At 49.4% G+C, this 20,799-nt stretch overlaps 9 protein-coding genes across 9 annotated transcripts; 3 read left to right on the top strand and 6 right to left on the bottom strand.

Moving 5' to 3' along the window:
- Positions 1 to 234: 234 nt before the first annotated feature.
- Positions 235 to 984, bottom strand: K460DRAFT_365447 (uncharacterized protein). Its single transcript, XM_040933178.1, has one exon. The coding sequence runs from the start codon at positions 911 to 913 to the stop codon at positions 353 to 355; it is 561 nt and encodes a 186-aa protein (XP_040787048.1). The 5' UTR covers positions 914 to 984; the 3' UTR covers positions 235 to 352.
- A 4,696-nt stretch (positions 985 to 5,680) lies between these two features.
- On the bottom strand, positions 5,681 to 6,241 carry K460DRAFT_284680 (uncharacterized protein; the record flags this gene model as incomplete). Its single annotated transcript, XM_040928759.1, has 1 exon — positions 5,681 to 6,241. The coding sequence occupies one exon, from the start codon at positions 6,239 to 6,241 to the stop codon at positions 5,681 to 5,683; it is 561 nt and encodes a 186-aa protein (XP_040787047.1).
- Positions 6,242 to 6,651: 410 nt separating this feature from the next.
- Positions 6,652 to 9,589, top strand: K460DRAFT_376162 (endoplasmic reticulum metallopeptidase 1; the record flags this gene model as incomplete). Its single annotated transcript, XM_040934848.1, has 2 exons — positions 6,652 to 8,063; positions 8,110 to 9,589. The coding sequence occupies 2 exons, from the start codon at positions 6,652 to 6,654 to the stop codon at positions 9,587 to 9,589; spliced, it is 2,892 nt and encodes a 963-aa protein (XP_040787046.1).
- Positions 9,590 to 9,817: 228 nt separating this feature from the next.
- Positions 9,818 to 13,118, top strand: K460DRAFT_92722 (uncharacterized protein). Its single transcript, XM_040938816.1, has 3 exons — positions 9,818 to 10,264; positions 10,492 to 12,925; positions 12,982 to 13,118. The coding sequence occupies exons 1-3, from the start codon at positions 10,045 to 10,047 to the stop codon at positions 13,010 to 13,012; spliced, it is 2,685 nt and encodes an 894-aa protein (XP_040787045.1). The 5' UTR covers positions 9,818 to 10,044; the 3' UTR covers positions 13,013 to 13,118.
- A 214-nt stretch (positions 13,119 to 13,332) lies between these two features.
- On the top strand, positions 13,333 to 14,202 carry K460DRAFT_283133 (alpha/beta-hydrolase; the record flags this gene model as incomplete). The annotated part of the gene is made up of 1 exon (XM_040928630.1): positions 13,333 to 14,202. One exon carries the CDS (start codon positions 13,333 to 13,335, stop codon positions 14,200 to 14,202), a length of 870 nt encoding a protein of 289 aa, XP_040787044.1.
- A 2,069-nt stretch (positions 14,203 to 16,271) lies between these two features.
- On the bottom strand, positions 16,272 to 17,416 carry K460DRAFT_354394 (uncharacterized protein; the record flags this gene model as incomplete). The annotated part of the gene is made up of 2 exons (XM_040931786.1): positions 16,272 to 16,316; positions 16,400 to 17,416. 2 exons carry the CDS (start codon positions 17,414 to 17,416, stop codon positions 16,272 to 16,274), a joined length of 1,062 nt encoding a protein of 353 aa, XP_040787043.1.
- Positions 17,417 to 18,200: 784 nt separating this feature from the next.
- On the bottom strand, positions 18,201 to 18,979 carry K460DRAFT_92714 (uncharacterized protein). The gene has a single exon (XM_040938815.1). It carries the CDS (start codon positions 18,885 to 18,887, stop codon positions 18,645 to 18,647), a length of 243 nt encoding a protein of 80 aa, XP_040787041.1. The 5' UTR covers positions 18,888 to 18,979; the 3' UTR covers positions 18,201 to 18,644.
- On the bottom strand, positions 18,298 to 18,528 carry K460DRAFT_284891 (uncharacterized protein; the record flags this gene model as incomplete). The annotated part of the gene is made up of 1 exon (XM_040928773.1): positions 18,298 to 18,528. A coding segment is annotated over one exon (231 nt), but the record flags the coding sequence as incomplete, so codon positions are not given.
- Positions 18,980 to 19,439: 460 nt separating the features above from the next.
- Positions 19,440 to 20,458, bottom strand: K460DRAFT_282392 (uncharacterized protein; the record flags this gene model as incomplete). Its single annotated transcript, XM_040928566.1, has 2 exons — positions 19,440 to 19,912; positions 20,062 to 20,458. 2 exons carry the CDS (start codon positions 20,456 to 20,458, stop codon positions 19,440 to 19,442), a joined length of 870 nt encoding a protein of 289 aa, XP_040787040.1.
- Positions 20,459 to 20,799: the final 341 nt, after the last annotated feature.

Raw genomic sequence — 20,799 nt, 5'->3', positions numbered from 1 at the left:
AGGTAGATGTCTCCTAATTTGGCAATACTTTCCGCTGCTATTAGTAACTTCACTGCTTAAAGAAAGTACAATAGCTATAATAACCCTAGTTATCACAAGCACTAATATCGAGATTTAGGATATCTTACATGTTGCCACAGACTATGCATTAAGTATAATAAATCCGCAAGAGATGCGTACTTGATCCAATTCTTGAAACCAAACAAAAGCAATTAATCATCCTATAGATACATCCGCAAGCCTTCCTACGCAAAAACCAAACAAACAAACAACAACCTGAAAAGCCAAAATTGAACGCCTCACTCCACGCTTCCTGGTTTTTCTTTCCCGCTATCAACCAACGCAAAAGTAATTACCCCAGATAAAGCTCATCAGTAGACGTATCGACCGCCCTACCCTCTCTGTCAAAACTAATCTCCTGCCCTTCACTGGTGCAGAATCTCTCTTGATAGAAATCTCCCTCAATTGCGCCGACATCGTGCTTCACGCCCGCCCGGTCAACATAGTAAGGTCCTGAAGGGCCGTTCTGAAGACGTGGCTCTGTCTGTGTGTCTGGTTTCGTCTCTGTTTGCTTCGCAGCTGGAAATATCGACTGCTCCTGAAATTGAGAGGGAATTGGACTAAATGCCCGCGGCGGTGCAGGAAGTGGAACAACAACGTTCGAAGGTGCCGGAGGATGTGCGGTCGAGGGTACCGGCAAGGTGTTAACATGAGGAACCGAGGAGTTGACAGACGTAGAAAGATTTAGAAATGCTTGGGCGACGGGAGTCGAAGATTCCGAAGTGCCTTTACCTTGCCTCTTGCGAGTCTTCACCGGGGGCTTTGATGCGCTCGGTCTCACCCTCATTTGTTGGAGACTCTTTTCTGGTGGTATTCTCGCTACCTTGGGTTGCATTCGACTGCGGCTTTTCATCTCCGGTCTTTATGAGTACGTCCTCCCACTCCTGATCGCTCTCATCGGAGGAGGAATCGATGTCCGCTTTAACTTTGGATGTTCCCTGTCTACCATCGTTCGTGTTTTCCTCGTTTGACATCAATTGTTGTGCCTTGATCTCTACATTCTGACGCTCGATATTCTGTTCAATGCCCATGACATTCAATTCGTCCTCGCTAATCTCAGTGAGAGCATCGGAATCGGCATCCTCATTGTTTTCAGGAATGTTGAGGCCCTCAGAAGTGACGTTCTCAGCGTTTATCGGGACATTCCCCTTCTCCGCTTTCTCCTCGCCTTCCTCGTCTTTCTCCTGTTTATCTTCTGGGGTGGTAGGCTGAGAAGATGCAAGAATGTCTGAGGGAATGGAAGGGACGCCTGTTAGAGTAGTAGGGGCATTTACGGGACTAGAAGAAACATATGTTAGAGCACCAGGTAGGTTGCCGTCGCGAAAAGCTTTGCTCAGACTGGGAGTTGCGGAAGAAGTGGTTTGTTCGATTGCAACCGTAAGGTCTTCGTCTTCAGGGCGAGGTTCGATGTCCATTTTTTTATCCTCAATCTCCTCCTTTTTCTTGTAGTCCTCGTCGTCAGGAACAAGCCGATCGTTGGAAGCGCCTGACGGTGGAGCTCTCATAGGAGCTGGCTCGGTATCACTTCCATTGTAGTTCCTTGAGCTTTGATTACCATCACATGATTTAGGTGGTTCAGATGGTGTAACAAGCCCTCCGTTACCACCCTTACAGGCTCGGGCTTCAGCCTCCCTTCTTATCTGCGTGAGCATATCAGAAGCCCCTAGAAGCCTATCGCGGAATTGAGGTAGGGAATCCACTGATGCAACATTAGAAGGCCGACCCGCAGACCGTTCAAACATGTTAGGGAGCGGGAACATAGAGGGGCCCGGAGTCCACGTAGGTTTAAATAGTTGCGGATTAGAGGCCGAAGGGGTAGCCGGGACCACATCGCGTGGTTTTGAAGAGGCAATCTTCAACGCCTCAGATTTTCCAGGCTCCTCAGGCTTAGGGAGAGAGTTCTGAAGAGGAGATACAATCGGTGCATCCTGGAGCACCTCTCGAGATATTGGCTTGTTGCTCACGGGTTCAGCGTTGCGAGGCTCTTCGGGCTCGGGTAGAGCGGTCTGATTAGGAGACACGTTGGGTACATCCTGGAGCACTTCACGAGGCTCTGACTCGCTAATGATCTCTGGTTCAGCATTACGAGGCTCGTTAAGGTGAAATGGAGCTACTGCCTGCTCAACGGCCGTGCGGCGGTTTGCCAAATTCTCAATGTACGTAGCCTTGTCTGTTGATCGGTGGAGAGACACTAATAGATTTTTCGTCTCTTGATTGATATCATCCGTCTCTAAATGATGTTGAGCGGCTACTGCTACCTCCTCAGGCGCGCTTGTTTCAACTGACTCCAGTTGCGAGTCGGTGGCTAAGCTTTCAGGAGTAGGGATGCAGTTACGAAAGAAGTCACGGAGCCACTGCTTCCAGCTCTGTTCTTCTTCCTGCTGTTCCACATCTGGATCTTCTCTCTCGTTGTTAGAGGCGTGTGAGTTAACATCAGTATCAATATCAATATTTGCGTCCTTTTGGTCGGCATCAATTCGAAGTTGGTCGGCATCCTGCAAATCGTTTTGAAATGGGTCCCACAGATCATCTGGTTGCTGGGTCGGAGGCTTGGGGACGGTACGGGGTTGAGTCTCTACGTCTCCCTGAGTTGTTGGCACTACGGGGACCTCACCAGGGGTGCTATCCCTGGGCCAGAATGACAACAAGATGATGATAACCGTTATGTTGACGATAAAGTGGTCCTGGATGAGCTCAAAACCACGAATTGCTGGAGCAAAGTTGCGCATGAAAGGTGTGGCAAGGCTCGTAGTAACGGTAATTGCTGAGTGGAGCTTGTGCTGCGGCCAAGCCCGCAACGCAACGATACAGACAATCGTAGGACCAGCGGTGAGGATTGCTATTGTAAGCGCACGTGAAAGCCATGCCCACACAAGAGCTAGGGAAACCTTGTCTCGGAGTTCCGTGATGACAATACGGGTCAAAGGACTGACTCGACCGACTTGATGAACAAGCGCCATGAAGTGCAGGGGAGCGTTTTGGAGCATTCCGAGTGCTATAATCCATGGCTGATCGAAGATTGCTACGAACTGTTTGAAACTCGTGGCATAGAACTCAAGAGTTGAAGGAAGAGCCTGCACGGTCTCCGAACCCTTCATAGTGACGCCTGTCCAAGATGGCACAACAATCTTGTTCCAACCTGTGACCATGGCTGGATGGATAGCGACGTTAGTCCATAGTTCAGCTGGTTGTGCGTTGTCGGTAGCCGACCGGGAATCCCAAGAGATATGAGGTAACGCCTCATAGTCAGAGTGCACCAAGCGCCCGATGAAATCAATGGCCCATAGAACGAAGAAACCGCTGGAAAGAGCAACCATGATACGCTCGAGAATTATTCCAACGACGGGGCCAAAGCGGAAGATTACATTTCTCCCCAGACTTTTGCTGGCAAGGAAGCCAGCCACGATCGATGCGGCGCCAGTTGAAACCCCAGTTCCAAGGCTCTGGAATATATATTCAATACCGTCTAGGAACAACGAGAGACCTTCTGCAATACCCTTGACTATGCGTGTGTAACATTCCACCACAAACTGGGTAACGGTTGTCCAAATGTGCTGAATATAATGATAGGATTTCATTGTAGTCGTCTGAACGTGAGCTACCAAAAGATCCCACAGGCTTCGAGCGAGTTCACGGAACATGAAGATGATAAGAGCTACGAGGCCTATAGCAATATAGTAGGAAGCGTTGACTAGAGCGAATCGTTCTGCCATCGTACTGATATTATCGTGAGTTTGTTGCGAGAATTTGTGTGACATTCCCCATTTGATTGATGACAGAGGGTTGTCGAGACACTTAAGCCAGTAAATGACTACCGCGATGCTGATGTAAAGAACCAACCATAGCCTGACACGGTTGAGAAAGTCGTACAAGGTTCGGAGATTTCCGAGGCTGTTTCGCACGGCTTGAACAATAGCAGCCGCAGACATAGCACATGTCTGCGATAAGAACGTTTTGACCAAATCTTGATGGATGTAAAGCCAGTGACATGTGTATGCCACCAATTCGACCGCGTAGACAATGGAGAAGTCCTGGACATACGAGCTGTAGCAGAAGATGAGGATGTTGGCTATGATCTGAACGAAGACTATCTGCTGCCAGGTAGTAACACTGAGATTTTTGAAGAACGGGTGAAGATGTTGTTCGTGGCGGACATCGCAAGTGCAAGTCCGCCTCATCGTTGCATCGGCGATCCACACGCTGCTGAGAAGGGTTCCAACGAGAATAGCGCAAAGAGCGCGAGCGGCGAAGAACTCTTCAGTCGGTTGGATCCACGGGCACTGAGAGAAGAATCTTTCACGATAAGCCTCGTTTAAGAAGGGACTGACTAGTCGCCAACCAGAGAGGAAGTTTTGTATGAAGAGAAAAGGAGCGTCGAAGTATGTGATGCAGCCGACAACGAAGGCGTACCAACTGCCTAGTAGGGTGCTGAAGATCCGTTCCCCGTGCGGGCGTCGTTCGATGAGAAGGCCGTGAACACAGAATAGAAGGAAGGGGACGAAGGGGGTCAGGATGGTAAGCCAGGTTGCAGGGTTCTTGAAACCTTGCTGCCTTGGATCGTGTCGAGACATCTTGTCGCTGTGGAGAGTGCCGTTGGTAGTGTGGGACGACGAATATTTGAAATTCGCCGAGTGCGTCGGAAGTTGCATTGTCGATGCTGATGTTGAAGCAGCTGAGGGACTGTAGACAGTAGAAAGGAGAGAAGAAGCGCCAGGGAATTGGTTCATGATGATAGAGCTGATGCGTCGAGGCGAGCTGGACGTTGCGGCCTCCACGATATTAAGCTTAGTGTTCAGGGTGCTGTCGAGGCTGGCGAATGGTATTATGATGTCGTCACCCCCAATCAACGCTCTAGACGTGTAGTTACGGACCCATGCTTGCGTCTGGTCGAAAGACGGAACGTAATGAGGTACGACGACGGCTAAGTTCATCGCAGCAATTGTACCGGCCATTGCTTCAGTTTGCGGCACAAACAATTGCGATGCCCCATAAAGAACGGCTACTACTATAGCTGCCATAGTGGTTGCTGGTGGGGTTATTGCGTAGAGTGTGCGTATGTCATTCAACAACAGTAGGGTATAGTCAACCGTATATTGCCTTTACGGGTCGATGAGCGGAATGTAAAAATCTTGAGGTGGTCTTTAGACGATGAAAACGTGGAAGGTTTGCACTATAGCTGACGGGGAGTGGGACTTGTATGAACTCAAAGAAAGCTTTGTTTCCTAATTGAAAGACATGTAGAGACACAACTCAAAGGATGTTTTGTTGTCGAGAACAAAAGGATATTGTTGTTCTTTCGCCAGAATGCTAGGATAACGTAGAAGGGCGTGCGATCGAACACAATGAGACAATTGATAGGATGAACTAGACAATGCGAAATCGGAAGTGAAGATGAAGGCGGCTGGGCCGACACAGCGCCTGAAACTTAGCACATGCGACGCTGAAGCATTTGGTGGCAATGTAAAAATCCGAGTTGACTAGAAGCCTTGCATGAAGTGCGCTTGACTCACGTAGAAGTAGAGCTCGCTGATAGGAAATGAGGACATGTATGCATGATATGCCATTCCTTATTGTTGATGAGGTCCAAGGCTTTACGCGGAAGTTGTCCGGCCTATCTCGATCACTTGCTGGCTACAGCGATCAGCTCCCACGGCCTTCCTCCAACCTCGTCCGTGCTTTGTATTATCACGTCCCAGCCAGAGAAGCAGCCGACGTAGTCATCCCAGTCTGCTTTGGGGCCCGCCCAGATGATCTTCTCCACGCTGCCTTCGCTATACTCTGCTAGGTATTCCTGCACCAAGCCTACGCGTCTTGGGTATACGAAGAGCCATGCCGTAGCTTCACCAGCGAGTGGTTCGAGAAAGCGCGACCCGTGTACAATGCGATGACTTGACACGGGAAGGTATACGTTCGGGCTCGGCTCGACTTCGACACCAACGATGTTCAACGGGGATGGGCCAGCGTTGAGGTGCGCTTCGAGAAGGCCGAAGCCGCTGCCGACGGAGAGAACCAGACTAGGCGACGGGGGGAGGAGCGTGTGGAAGTGGGTGATGAGGGGCGCGCTGAGTCCGAGGCAGCACCCAGAGTAGACGGCAGGCTTTGCGGTGAGCACTGGAGGTCGCGGCGGCTCCTCGACTGACTTCTCGTGCTTGCGGTGGGTTTCATCATCGAGAGAGGCCATGCATGGCACTATGGATAGTAGACCTAGTTGTTAGAAGAGGTCGAACGGTCGGTCTGTGGCATACATCGAAACAGTGGGAGACATGGCTTTCTCTGGCCAATTCTAAAAGGTAGCAAAACGTGAATGGGCAGAGATAGCCCGTCGGACCATGGTGGCTAGTCGTGTTGTTGTAGTGTTTAGTCGTCCGTCGTACAGTGGTTGGGTTCTCCCTCGGCAGGGTTGTTGCTGCATAGGCAGAGCTATGACGCATTTGCATTTGCACGAGCTCGCTCCCAGAGCCCCGCAGGTTTCCCAATTAACGACTCCAACCACGACTATCCCCAAGCCACTGCACACTGCACCTTGCATCGACGGCTTGACGCGCTGCAGAGCGTCGGTGAGCTACGTGGCTGCACCAGAGCCGAGCTGTCATGGCTTTCCTCAATCCTTTTTCCTTTACGCCCGGCCCTGTCATCTTCTTCACCACCGTCACGTACATAGCGCTCTTTGCCGCCTTGCTTACTGTGCATCTAAGAGTGCCCAATTCCCCGTCCAACCCACCCGCGGGCACAAATCTCACCCAGGCTTGGGACGACCTAGAACACATTACACGTCGTTTTCATCCATACAACAGCCATGCCAATGATGACGTCCGCAGCTACCTTTTATCACGCATCAAGCACATTGTCGCGTCCAAGGAGCTCTCAAAAGATCAGGTCCAGGTCATAGACGACACGGTTGCCAATGCTACTTTTTCATCTGGGCCCACCTCTGTTTACTTCGAGGGCACCAACATCATTGTCACCATCCGCGGGTCCGACGACGACCAGCCATTCGGGGAGTACGGCGGTCCACTACCAGCGGAACGCAGACCTGACAATGGCGGCGTGCTTGTCAATGCCCACTACGACTCGGTCAGCACTGGATATGGCGCAACAGATGACGGCGTAGGAGTCGTCACGGTGCTCCAGCTACTAGCATACTTTACCGAGTCCGAGAACTGGCCCAAACGGACGGTAGTCCTCCTCCTGAACAACGGAGAAGAAGACTTCCTCAACGGCGCCAAAGCCTTCATGCGCAACTCCATCTCGCGAGTACCACGTACCTTTGTTAACCTGGAGGGTGCTGGCGCAGGCGGCAGAGCCACGCTCTTTCGAAGCACCGACACTGAGGTGACGCGCTTCTACCGGAAATCGAGCCATCCATTTGGCACTGTTGTCAGCGGCGATGGATTCAAAAAAGGCCTCATCCGCAGCGAGACGGACTACAAGGTCTTCCACGGCGAACTTGGGCTCCGTGGTTTGGACATTGCTTTCATGGAACCCCGAGCGCGGTACCACACTGTCGAGGACTCTACGCGAGAGACATCTATGAATTCCCTTTGGCACATGCTCTCTGCAGCATTAGCATCAACTTCTGGTCTAGCCTCTGTCTCCAATGATGAATTTGGTGGCTCTGGCGATGACTCTAGTCACGGCGACGACGATGCCGAGACCGGCAGCGGGAGCGATGCAGTTTGGTTCGACATCTTTGGCAAAGTCTTCGTCGTGTTCCAGTTGCATACTTTGTTCGCCTTATGTGTAACGCTACTGGTCGTGGCACCCCTCACTCTGATTGGCCTTACCGTCGGTCTCTCAAAAGCCGGCAAGAACTACCTCCTCGCTCGTAGGGCCTATGTTTGTTCTTCAGATGACGATCATCCAGTACACCTGTATGGTTGGCGCGGTTTCTTTCGATTCCCAATCGTCTTGGTCATAGCTACGGCGGCCGTGGTTGGCTTAGCGTACCTTATAGTTCGCGTCAACCCGTTCATTGTTTACAGCAGTCCGTATGCTGTGTGGAGGTAATTTATCCTGCTCTTGGTTGTTTCACTACTGATTTAAGCCTAGTATGATGCTTTCTGCGTGGTTTGCCATTGCATGGTTTTTCTTGCGTGGAGCTGATGCCATGCGACCCTCAGCACTCCAGCGCATGTACGCTTTGATCTGGCTGTTCATTGGATCTTTCGCCATTCTCGCCCTGGTGACAGTTCTTGTCAACAACTACCATCTCGCAGCTGGGTATCCTGCATTGTTCTACTTTGCAGCTATTTTCTTCGCTATTTTAATCTCATATCTCGAATTGTTCTTCGCGCCGAGCAAGTCTGCATATGCACGCCATTTCGATCAGATCGAATCCCCTCGGCCCAACTCCGAATCTGGCAGCCGGCCGCTCACGGGTACTACTAGCGCAGCTCGATCTGATGATCGCCCGGCCCAAGACGATGACGCAACTGAGACGACCTCACTCCTTCGGGGTGACCGACGAAGTTTCGCAAGATATGGCGGCAGGCGAGAATCTACGAGCGAAGGAGGCGATGATCACGAACCAGGGCCTCGGCGACTGGATCTTGGACATGAATATCCAGGAGAGCAAGAATGGAGTAGCAAGCTACCCAGCTGGCTTTGGATCGTCCAGTTCGTACCGGTGGCGACCATCGCTGTCACCCTGGTCGGACAGATTTCTCTACTGCTGACATCGGCACTATACCAGACCCCATCGGACGGTAATTCACCTCTTTTCATTTATATCAGCTTTGCAGTACTTACAGTGCTCCTTCTTGCTCCTACCGCACCGTTCATCCACCGATTTACATACCATATCCCGACGTTCTTGTTCCTGGTCTGCGTTGCAACTGTCATCTACAACCTCGTGGCGTTCCCGTTCAGCAGGGAGCATCGCTTAAAGGTGTATTTCGTCCAGCGCGTCAACTGCGAAACCGGCATAAACACTGTATCCTTGACTGGCTTGGACGGCTATATCCAGCGCATTGTTGGTGATTTACCCAGTGCGCAGGGCAGAGGGCTGAATTGCACGACGCCAGACGTGGTGACGCGCAAAGAGCTGAAGACGTGCGAGTGGGAGGGTATCCCCGCCAAGGTCATTCCCAAAGCGTCGCCTTTCAGCAACAAAACCCGGACAGATAGCTGGCTGAGCTATTCCATACAAAAGGGCAACAGCACGAATAAAGCGACGATACACGTTGTTGGCCGGAACACGCGATCCTGTCGCATTGTTTTTGACACGCCCATTTCTGATTTGGCGGTTGCCGGCGCCGTTTCAGATCCTCGCTTCAGGCCAGTCGGTGAAACGGGATCCCTTGAAGTGCGACTCTGGCATCGCGAGTGGTCTCAGCCCTGGGATGTTGACGTAACGTGGAACGCTAAGGAGCAGCCGAAGCTTTCTGGAAGAATCGTATGCCTTTGGTCTGATGCAAATGCGGGAGAGATTCCCGCTCTCGACGAACTCCAACATTATCTGCCGGTATGGGCAATACCATCGAAAATCAGCGATGGATTAGTGGAAGGGTTCAAACATTTCGACATATGACCCACCTGGCATCTATTCGCCCATGCTGTCAGGCCCCTGTCAAATTCCCTATACTTTTGCTATGATATTCTTTTCGGGTGCATTTCATCACGGCGTTAGGTCATTTGCATCCCCGCACGTCATTTGGTTATTCATGCGCATTTCCCCTTTATCTAAGGCTCTCCTATTTTTTCTCCCTTCTTCATGTTCTCGTTCGCTTTTGGCGTCATGCGACATGTTGTTCACAGCATCTACATACTGTACTTTCAATGAATAGTATAATGCTTGCACCCCTGTGTCGAATTCATTGGTAATGATTGTCACGCTCTCCCTTCCGATACGAAACTGCACTCTCCGCGACTTCATCAAAGCGACGGCTGAAGCGGACAACTGTTTCTTTCCACACGACCCGTCCAACGCGCCTTTATTCTCTTGTCTTACCTCACGACCATTTCCCAGGCTTGGCACGTACCACAATGCCAACAGTGTTTGACGGCGTCCGAGACTACGCGCAACACAATCCATTGTCTGTGGCTGCTCTTTTAGTTATTGTCGTGCCTGGGTCGTACTTTTACATTATTTGGACATCTCCATTGCCAGAAGTGGAAAACACAGTACTATCGCAGACATTTCCATCAGCCTCTGACATTGCGAGAGCATTCTCATTGAAGCATACCGTTCCTATTCCCCGCTTGAGTAAGTCGGACCTTCCTCGATGCAGTAGAGCTTTCAGCTTCGTGGTGGGCACCTGATCACTTAGTCTGACACCAACGACCCTTAAACGACCCTTAAACAGCCCCTTTGATACAACTTCCGACCACCCGTCAACAGCTAGTTGAGCGTTCAATTCTATTGCATTCGAGAGTCGACTCGTATGCGAACGGTCTTGGCAAAAGTTTCTCAATGCTGACTATTTCCTATAGGTGACAGGCCTTCAGCGACTTTTACGCATGGAATCATCGAAAATATACGCGATAACATCAAGTCGACTGGTATTAAGATAGACGAGTGCGTCGGGAATAACTGGACGTTACACTTTTCGTTTTGCCGATCTCTTTCCGTGGCGATCACCGCAACCCTACCGGGCTTCTTCACTTGGGGCTCCAGACATTTTCCGGATTCTTGGGCGAGCAGGCATCAAGTAGCAATTGCGAACGTGCTACATTTCATCGCGCTCGTCAGTTCTGCAAATCATAGGCTCGGCGCCCTTGATTTGTTGGTCGTTGTGCTAGTCATGGTCGCGTTTGACGTGTTTCAGTGGGTTCTAGGCCGTGAGGCAGCGGACGCTACCAATGGCAGCGAATCAGAACAGCAACACCAGGCCCCACCTGCATCAGCTGGTGAAATTCTCCTGGTCCAAACTCACTCTGTTCTAGCCGAATCGGATTTCGCACATCACCCGAGTAACGGGATCGTCGAGTCTGGGGACATTCCGTCTATCCTAGCCTCGCCGTCAGGGGTATCCGACACAAAACCACCCCCAATCGACTCTAAGGAGGGGGAGATCGTGCGACTTCAACAAAACCTCGCCGAGCTGGAAACGACTAACAAGGCTAAAGAAGTGCAGCTGCGTAGCGCAAAGGAGGAGCTTCGTGATGCGCGCGAGGCGCTCAATGAGACAATCGCAGAATACTCCAGCCTATGCGAAGAACTAACGACAGTCAAGCAAACACTCGGAAAAGATCATCAGGCAATTGTATATCGAAAGGATATTGAACTTTTCGCCCTACGAAAAGCGAACGCGCGGAAAGAGAAGTACATCAAGGATCGCGACGCAAAGCTGGACGACAAGGACGCACAACTCAAAATACTCAGGGACCGACTCACCTCCGTTGGTCGTGAAGCAAGTCCACAGCCAGGTCAGGACAACATGCCTGAAGAAGGGGGCGACCATGCACTGGAGGTTAGACTGCTACGGGTGAAGAAGGGTAGAGATTCCGCAGGATCCGAGCAAGAAAAGGATGTCATGATTGCAAAATTACGAGAAGATCTTGCCATGGCAACCAAAACCGCCGAAGCTGTTGTCAACCAGCGGGCGGAGCTTCTGAGGGCGTGGGATGTTGCAAAGAAGATACAGAGCGCCCTCACGGAAGAAAAAGAACAACATATACAGACGCGCGAGCAATTACAGGAAGCAGTGGTCAAGTTATCAGAAATAGAGGGACAAAGAAAGAATCGGACTAACTTCAACGGCCGATTACCGACAATCGACGAGCATCAGCAGGATGCAAGAGACCTCGAAGCGTTATTTCATACTGCGCAAGAGGACAACTTGAGACTATATGCTGAAGTAGAGACGTTGGAGAAGAGACTGCGCGATGCAAACGCAAGGATGTTCGCCGCTCAACAAGATGCTGAAACATTAAGAGAGCAGGTCAGGCTCGAGAAGGCTATCAATGAGGACTTGGAAACCGCACGACCGAGTGTTATTCATCGTGTCCATTTCCAGCGCATGGAAGGAGAGTTAAAGGAGAGCCGGGACGCTGTTCTAGCCAAGGATGAAGAAGTCCAGCTCCTCAGAAATACGATCGTCGAGAAGGATCACTTGGTCAACGGCTTGCAAGGAGAAGTCGGCGCGGCGGTTAACTTCCATACCCAAGATCAAAATGAGATCGAACGCCTCAAAATAACCGTTTCTGAACTCCAAGCAACAAAGGAACAACTCATGCTCGACCACGAACGCCTCGCATTACATCGTACTCGCCAGCGCATTGTGTCAGCAGATCGAACCTCCGCGCGGTCTAGTGATGCCACGCTCATCCAAGATCTAAGCCCACAACTAACAAGGCCTTCAGAAGAACCTGCTTCCGTAGAAGCTATGCGACCCATGCCTTCATCGGCAGGCCCTAAAAGCAAGGAAAGCATACAGCAAACGCCGAAAAAGCACCTGAGAAGCGTCAGTACTCCAAATCGGTGGAGTCTGGTGTCGAATGATGTCCCGCCCGCAGAACTGGGGGAACTGAAAGCTTCGAGAAGAAAGAGCCACGGATTTAAAGATCTCATGAAGAGAATGGTACGAAAAGACGAAAAATCACTAGAAGATAAAACGAACCAAGAGGCGAAGGTGAACGAGAACGATCGATTGCGCATGCGCAGCGCGATCGCATCGAGGGACAGAAACCCGCCTTTACGACCAAGATCCGCTGCACCTACCTTCACGGCCGTCAACCCGGTTTTCGGGGAGGTCGTGCATACGCCAACATCGACGACTGCAGGACAGAAGGGCAGACCGTCGAGTTCAATGGCAAACACATCAGGATATTCTACTACTGACGGATCGAGGGTTGATAAGAGGCCGACCACAGCCGCGGTTGATGATGCGACGAGGCCGGTCAGTCGGAGGAGTTGGGCTGCTACGTGAGTTCTCGTGTGAGGAGACGATGATATGATGTGATCTTGCTGACTTGATATAGGACGAAGTTGAAGCGTAGATCATTGTATTGACAAACATGTGACTGAGTTATTACTAGCGAGTTTGGCGTTACCAGGCATTTGTCATTCTAGACTTGGGCATGTGTTTAGTGCATAGGATTGCTGCTTGCTTATGTTCTAGTAGGTGAAGGGTGTCAACGATGTAGCATCAGACACATGCGTACGTTGAATATGCATTAATGATATTTTCAATTCTTCTTCTCTCCAACGAGATCATGATCCACTAGTCTCGGCGTCCTCGGGCTAAAGATACAGCGAGAATATTGCGTACATAAGACGAACAGCCCTGACTGCCCTTCCGATGACAACCTCTAGTCCCCACTAAACCAACAATGAATTCAGCTAAACATTTCAATGCCGACTTTTCATGGGCTCTCAACGACAACGAGCCAATTGAAGGTGCCTTTACACTCGACACATCCAATGTCGATCCCGACAAAGCAGTCGTCACCTCCGTCCAACGCCCTTGGCTCTTCGGCTTCCAGTCCCAATCACCCACAACAAATAACAGAGCCATTCTAATCTGCGGTGGAGGTGGCTATGTTGAACTCATGGTCGGGCGCGAAGGACTCCAAGTAGCGCGCTGGCTTACAAAACTGGGCTTCCACGCTTTCGTGCTAGTCCACCGATTTCCGAACGCACAGTCGAGCTCGCAAGCACCGCTCGACGACGCAAGACGCGCATTAAAGATCATTGAAGAGAAAGGGTTCGCAAAAAATGGGCTAGGTGTTTGCGGTTTGAGCAGCGGCGGCCATCTAGCAGCAAGTCTACTCGCCGAATATCCACGGACGTGGAGAGAAGAAAATGGAAATGCGGAACCGGAACTTCCAAGATTACAGTTTGCAATAATCGGGTACGCACCCATCTCTACGAATGCAGTTGGCCGCACCATCGTGCCGGATAAAGCGCCCCTTCCGCCGCGGCAGAAACAAGAGCTGTACAACACGTTACAGCCAGATGTACAGCTTCAGCGCCCAGCACCGCCAACGTTCATAGTGTACTCTGGGAACGACCCGGTCGTGCCTGTTGTTAATGCGTATCGGTTAGCCGAGGGTGTCACGCAGGCGGGTGGTACGGTAGAGTTGCATGTTTTTGCTGATGCGCCGCATGGTTTTGCCCTGGATACGCCAGGGCTACCGGTCAGTGACTGGGTGGGCATGTGTGAGCGGTGGTTGGGGCAGGGTGGGTTTCTGGAGGGTTGACATGGGGCTGGGAAAGTCTTTGAAGGTGGGAATGCAACACGCAGCACCGAATAGAAGCCTCACTTTCTGAAAGAGGTTGCAAGCAAATCTACGTGCCAGGCTGCTTTCTGGCACTTTATTCCACGTTTACCATAGTAAGATATGTTAGAAGTCTATGTGTAGACAATCAAAATACGCAACAATTATTGTTTAGCTATCTTCGGTGAACTAGAGATACTTAATGCGCATGTAAAAGTCTAGGCTTATATGGCCAACTGAGGGCAGCTGGTATCGGAATCCAGGCCGTATAGCTTTGTATGACAAGCTCTGACGAACTCTGACGAGTTATCACCTACCCCATTCAACAGAGGGGGCATCGCACCATGCCCCCAATCTCTACCAGCTCCCAAATATATATAAATCGATTCTAGATGTGGGGGAGGGTGAGGGCAACATCAAATGCTGGGGACGGAACGGTTGGTAGCCGGTTGAGACCCCCAGCAAACATGATCTTGACGTCGGATAAGATATGATCGTGAAGCGGACGACGATTCCTGCAGAATGCTTTATTAGCCAATCCTTCTCTATCTAGTTTACTACCACGACTCTTTCGGTCGCCATTCTTTTACTTACTAGCTGGAGAACGTGAACTTCAGAGGCGTCACATGCAAGACTTCCTGAGTATCAACTGTCTATACGCCCGCAACACACTCATCCTTCCTTGAGATTATAGGACTTATTGTGTCTATCAAACAATTCCTTCAGGGTGATCCGCATGTCGTCGATGCTTTCCTCTCCACTGCAATGTTGTGAAACTGGTAGGTGGACGACAAATTTGGCAGTGGATGAGAGAGTTTTGACCATTTTAGAGTGATAGTTCCATATAGGACAAGAAAACAGGAGTTAACTAGCATGTCTAGGAGTATCAAAATTTTGAAAAAGGTCAACTCATGTGCTATTCAAATTTACGAGCAAGTAAACCGCAGTGAAAGCGATTTTCAGATATTCTCGCTGATAATTCCAGGCTATTCTCCCTTCCCATGGCTTGCGTATTAGCTTGTACAGCAGGTAAACCCGTCTTTGATTGTCTCATGTTATTTGTCAAGTAGTCTAGTAGCTTTCAGACACCCAGATTGTGCGACTAAAAGTTACTAAGACAGTCATCGTTTGTCTTACACGCAATCATGTCTTTCGCCTATATCATTAGACATCCTTTCCTTCTTTCCAAGCAGCATTCTATTCTCCGCAAGCCATTCAGGAGAGTCTACACTCCCATAATCTACCTAAACACACACAAAATTCTCGGCAGCAACGTACCAGCGAACCCAAACGTGATAGAGACCGTTCATCCGACTACAAGCAACAACACAGCAGCTCGGTGGTACAAAAAAAGTCCAAACACCATATCAAGGATAACATGACGACATCCCCTTCCCGGCACAAGCACTTAGTTTACACGGGGCAAGACCTTCGTGGAAGGAAGAAACTATACGTATACGTTGCCGATAAGACCTGGCCATCCTACGTTTCCGAAAGGATCTGGACCTCCCACATATGCAACACTTACTATCTAGACATCCAAGGTGGTAGTGTGGAGTCTAACTACCGCCAGGACTCGGCCCAGAACTTGATCGCGGAATTGGGCTGGGTCCAAAGCGCAACAGACTTCGCTCCAATCTGCGAGAACCATCCAATTCCGCAAGACCCATCACATCAACTAGATCAGGATGAGATATTCGACTTGTGGGTATCAACACTACTTCTTCATTTGGACCAAAATCATGGAGGTTTATGGACACGTACGATGGTAACTCCTTGTAGAGGCTGGATTTGGAGCTACGGGTATTTGAGTGTTCACCAAGTCGGAATAGGAAGTTAATGGCGAAGTACAGGATTTCACTTCAATGTGGATATGCAGGGGGTAGAGTCAAGAATTGTACCAACTTTATAGTAGTAGTACTCCCGTAAATTGCACAGATGCAAGCAGAGAATAGGTCTCATTGATTTACGTTGCAATGAAAATATGATAATAGGCAGGTTTTAAGGTTTTGATAGATCGATAACGCCAATACTACATGAATTATTCTACCTTAATCGTGACGTTTCACTACAGAACTGCCAGCAATTAAAAGAGTCTATAAAGCGTATCATCATCACATTTTCTCAAAAATGCGAGTTCTTTCGGATAGGAGTTGGAGCCCTCGATCCGCGCGAATACCTGCCCATGGAACTTCGCTCTCAGTTCTGGGAGATGTACTATAGGCCCATTCAGATTTGATTCCTCGGTCCAAAACCAAATCCGCTCGAGCAACGCCGCACACTGCATCCAGACTGGCATCCAGAAGAATAGATCCCAATCAATCAGGGTAACTTCCCAGTCCTTGACCTCGCCATCATCCCCTGTGATAGGTCGGGCAATCATATTCTCAAATCTAGGGTCCAGATACGTCAACACAGGCTTGTGCTCTTCAGTTACTTCCAAGCTGGGTTTGAACTGCGACAAAAACTCTGCTTCTTTGCTTGTAAACTCTAGGCTATTAGTCCGCATCATGAGGTCCCACTCAGCACTTGTATGCATAGCTGAAATGAGATCGCTATAAGTATTGTAGGGTCCAGCCATTTCCTTACATCGAGAACATGTAAGGGCGAATCGAGGGTTTATACCTTGATGGTAAATACGGCCAAAGGATTTCTCAGGTGGAGCAGGAACGGATCGGAGAAGTTGAAATTGGTCTCCAAGACTCGAGCAAATCTGCATCTGGGACTTCTCGTCGAGACCCTGGAATATAAACTGGGTCAGCGTGATGCCTTCGATAAATTCCATGACCAGGTAGAATACTTCGGTTGTCAAGTTGTCGTCAACGAAGAAAGGGTCGATGAAAGCGGCATAGACTTTGGGAACCCGGACTTGGCTGTGTTCCCGGAGGAAAAGCATGTTCTCTGCTTCCTGTATGATTCTTGGACAGGTGCCACATTTGACGACGAGGTTTCCGATCCTGCATACTTGGAAGCACCCACCAGACCGAGTTAACAGGCTATGTTTCATACCTTGTTCAATATCAGCCATTGAAGGTATATCAGGGCTATCGAGAGCCTTGTATGGAAGTTTAAGCTTAAACCATTGATCAAGTGGCGGGTTTTGTGTATCGTATAACTCCTTCCTAGCAAGGGCACGGCCCTGTTCCACAGTCTCTGTACCATAGTCTTGCGTTACAACTTCAAGTTTAGTACGCATTTTGTAGAAAGGGTTGTAGGAATGGTTATAGAGGTGGTTATAATACAAGTTAGACGCGGAAAAAGGCCCCGTTAAATAGATTTTCTGAAAAGATCCCAACTTCATTGTATGCGTATATATTGTCCATTGTTGCACTACTACTTGTTCGATTTGCACAGAGCTGTAGTTTTTATTTCTTTATAGTGTATTTAGCGCTTGCACAATGATAAAGTACCTAATAATAGATCCAATGATGTATTCTCTTTGAGGTTTACATGCGTAACACAAAGAACTCGATAAACCATGCGTCTTTGTAACGTTTGAATTCCGCACTACCTACTCTGAAGAAACAGCTAGTTCTTAACCTTGCTGAATTATCGAATGGATAAAGGGGGATCGTAGTGCAAATGCCGGTTATCAACTAATGCTCAGGCCTTCTAATAGAGATATGACAAATTTCGAGTAATCGCACTGTTACTCGCAGCCGTAATAGCACACGAGATTGAATGATTTGTTTTGATCCGGTTGGACGTGAGAAATGGAAGCCCTCTCATGACTTTCTTCGAGACGGATACGTGGCATTGTACGACCTTGAATAGTAGTAGTGGAGATGTAGACATGTGTAACGTGCAAGCCGCCGGACCTGTAGAAACAACGACTCGAGTTGGCTATGGCGCACTACTGATAATGAGATTGACGTCTTCATAGAGCCGCTTATAACGCCCACCAACCCGCCTAAATAAGGTATCATTACTTGCATGCCTTGCGATATAACTATGTCACACCTAAATATCTTGCTAAGGATCCCTGCACTAGTTGAGCTACCAAATATCCTACTGATTAGTCACAACTGCTAATAGTTGCATAATTTAACCTACCTACGGTTGGACGATTTATTGTTTTTATCTCAACTGAAACTTCTCTGATTCAAGTTCACCGTTCCGCAACATATCTAATGCCTCTCCATCCATTAAGCCTTGGACATAGCAATCGCTTACTAGGCGATACATTGAGCCATCCTTCCTCAGTACAAAAGGTATCCGAGAGCCAAATAGGACAACGGCAATGTCTCCAGTTTTCATAGCCATCGATGCGGTTCCGTGCCATCCAAGGGAGGTCTTGAAGAACGCCCTACGTGTAATGGTTTGAGCGAGGAGCCGGGTGAATCGGTCATGTTGTCCACCAGCCGCATGAGCTTTAAAGATTTTGACAACCTCATGTGTGGCAGGAAACCATAGACTTGTCGAGCCTAGCTTTTGTAACGTATGAGTTGCATCGTCGCAACGTTTTCCTTTGTGGTAGCAAGTAGTGCAGACGTCCAAATCGCCATCAAGACAAACATCGCAGTAATAACTGCTGAATGGCGTGGACCAGACTGCGCCGCCTGCGGCGCTGATATACGCTTTGCAGTGACTGCACCAGAGAGACCAAAGGGAAACGTAGCTACCCTCGTAGCTACCCTCGTTGCGATTTTGGATAAGACGCAGAACATATGATGCGAAGTCCGCAAATTGCGCCCGCAAGTTTTGCTGGGAACGTATCGCGGTGATCTCGCTAGACAGGTCAGGCTGCCAGCGATCCTGCGTGATGAGTCTCAAAACTTCAACTAAGCTCCTTTCAGCTGCGCTACTGTAGTTTCGTGCTACATGAACTTTCATTGTCTGATAATCAAACGCCTATGTCATTTTTACCAGGGAGCCAAGGTTGAGTCCTTGCAATGAAAGAGAGTCGGAGTTAGGATTTAATTGATATACGGGGCTGGATCCTCCGGCTGCATCGTACAGGAAAGGCAAGAGGAACGACTTTGCATGGCTGTTAGGAACATCCCATCTTGGGATCCACGATGGCCAAGAGCTACTATAGTGAGCGGTTTGCCAAGCGTAGCACAGCACTTCTAGAGTATGGTACTGCTGGAGAGATTGCAGAGCCAACGCACGGTACAAACCATACGGACTTGTGTCATAGTCTGGTTGAATACCAAGATGGGTGTCCAGTATCTAATACTTGGGTCAGTCATGAGCTCTAAGGTTTGACTCGTTATCTATCAGCCTGGAGTTCTGTAAGTACTTACATTTGGTGAACAAGATGGATAAAGTCGTGTCTCAATGAGTTGTCCACGCTCACTAATAACATTCTGATTTATGCAATGATGGAGCATGGCAAAAACCTTATCTCGCGGATCCGTGGACTGAAAGGGCCTGGATAGGTGAAGAAGAGCCAAGAAAGGGGCCTGTCTTCGCGTGGCAAGTGTTTGATCCCACATGAAGTTCGCATTGATGAAACCATTGTAAGACGGAAAATACTCTTTCTTGAAGTGTGTGGAGTAATCTTGTATTGCTCCAAGCCAGGCCCACGATGCGGACAGGGCTATGAAGTTCCATTCAATTTCGAACTTGCTACAAAGCAGGCAGACGTCCGAGATTTGTAGAACTTCTTGAACAACCCAGACTCTAAAGAACCAATCGGCTTGGTAGAAATCATAGAATGACTGCCATTCTGCGTGGGTGAAATCAGTGGCTTTGATGGGGTAAGCCTCGGTGATAACTCTCCCTTTGTCTTTGACAGCAGACAACGTCGATAACCAGGAGGAAAATGAGCAACCAGAATTGCAGTTACTGTAAATGTGACGCGCGATTTTCCTAATCATCGCGACGGTTTTCCCCGACTCCGCATTGCCGGGACCAATCCATACGAAGCGCGAGAAGCGTGGAAATAGATCTTATTCATAATCGATACTTGCTGATTACGTTCGAAGATGCTTTCTTGATTGATGCAGATCGCGTCGGCCCAGACGAGAGTGGATTGTTTTCTTTGACGGAGGCGATGCAGAGCAGCGTACAGATTGTTGATGACTGCGGACGCCTCACCGTTGCATGACAGTTCAGTAAGGTCATTTTCATCACCCCAACAATAGCTGAGGGCATGGTATTGAGGCGAAGATCGAAAGTCCTCAATTAACTCCAGTGAACAGGATACTGTTTCATCTTCTGCCCCGGGATGCAGTCGTAATAGCCTGATGGATTTTGTAGATGGTAATGTAGTGTACAAAGAAGACTGAGACATGTCTATGAGATGATTGAGTATGTAGTGCTGTATTTTGTATCGCGAGATTGTGAGGTAAATTATTCCGGGCGAGTGTTCAGCGTGCAAGCAAGGTGCGCGGAAGGCTGTGGTGGGGAGAGGCAACAGGGCAAGACCTTATAAGTACTTCTAGAGGCCCCGCTTTCGCTTGGAATAGGCTGAGCAGTAATACAGGATTGATCAATCAGTGTAGGCTGCCTCGTAGGTCTGCGGGGTAGAAGGCACCGCCTAAGAAGGAGCTCTTGGTCTCAGAGATGGCGCCGTGCCGTGGGGCATGCGAGGCTGAAACTTTGTGGAATCTGATGAAGGTTGCCTAGAGAGTG

This window comes from Cucurbitaria berberidis (assembly GCF_010015615.1).
Source record: "Cucurbitaria berberidis CBS 394.84 unplaced genomic scaffold K460scaffold_3, whole genome shotgun sequence".
In the NCBI taxonomy this organism is placed as follows: domain Eukaryota; kingdom Fungi; phylum Ascomycota; class Dothideomycetes; order Pleosporales; family Cucurbitariaceae; genus Cucurbitaria; species Cucurbitaria berberidis.
Note: the sequence above shows the minus strand (reverse complement) of the source record. Positions and strands in the feature narration are given on the sequence as shown.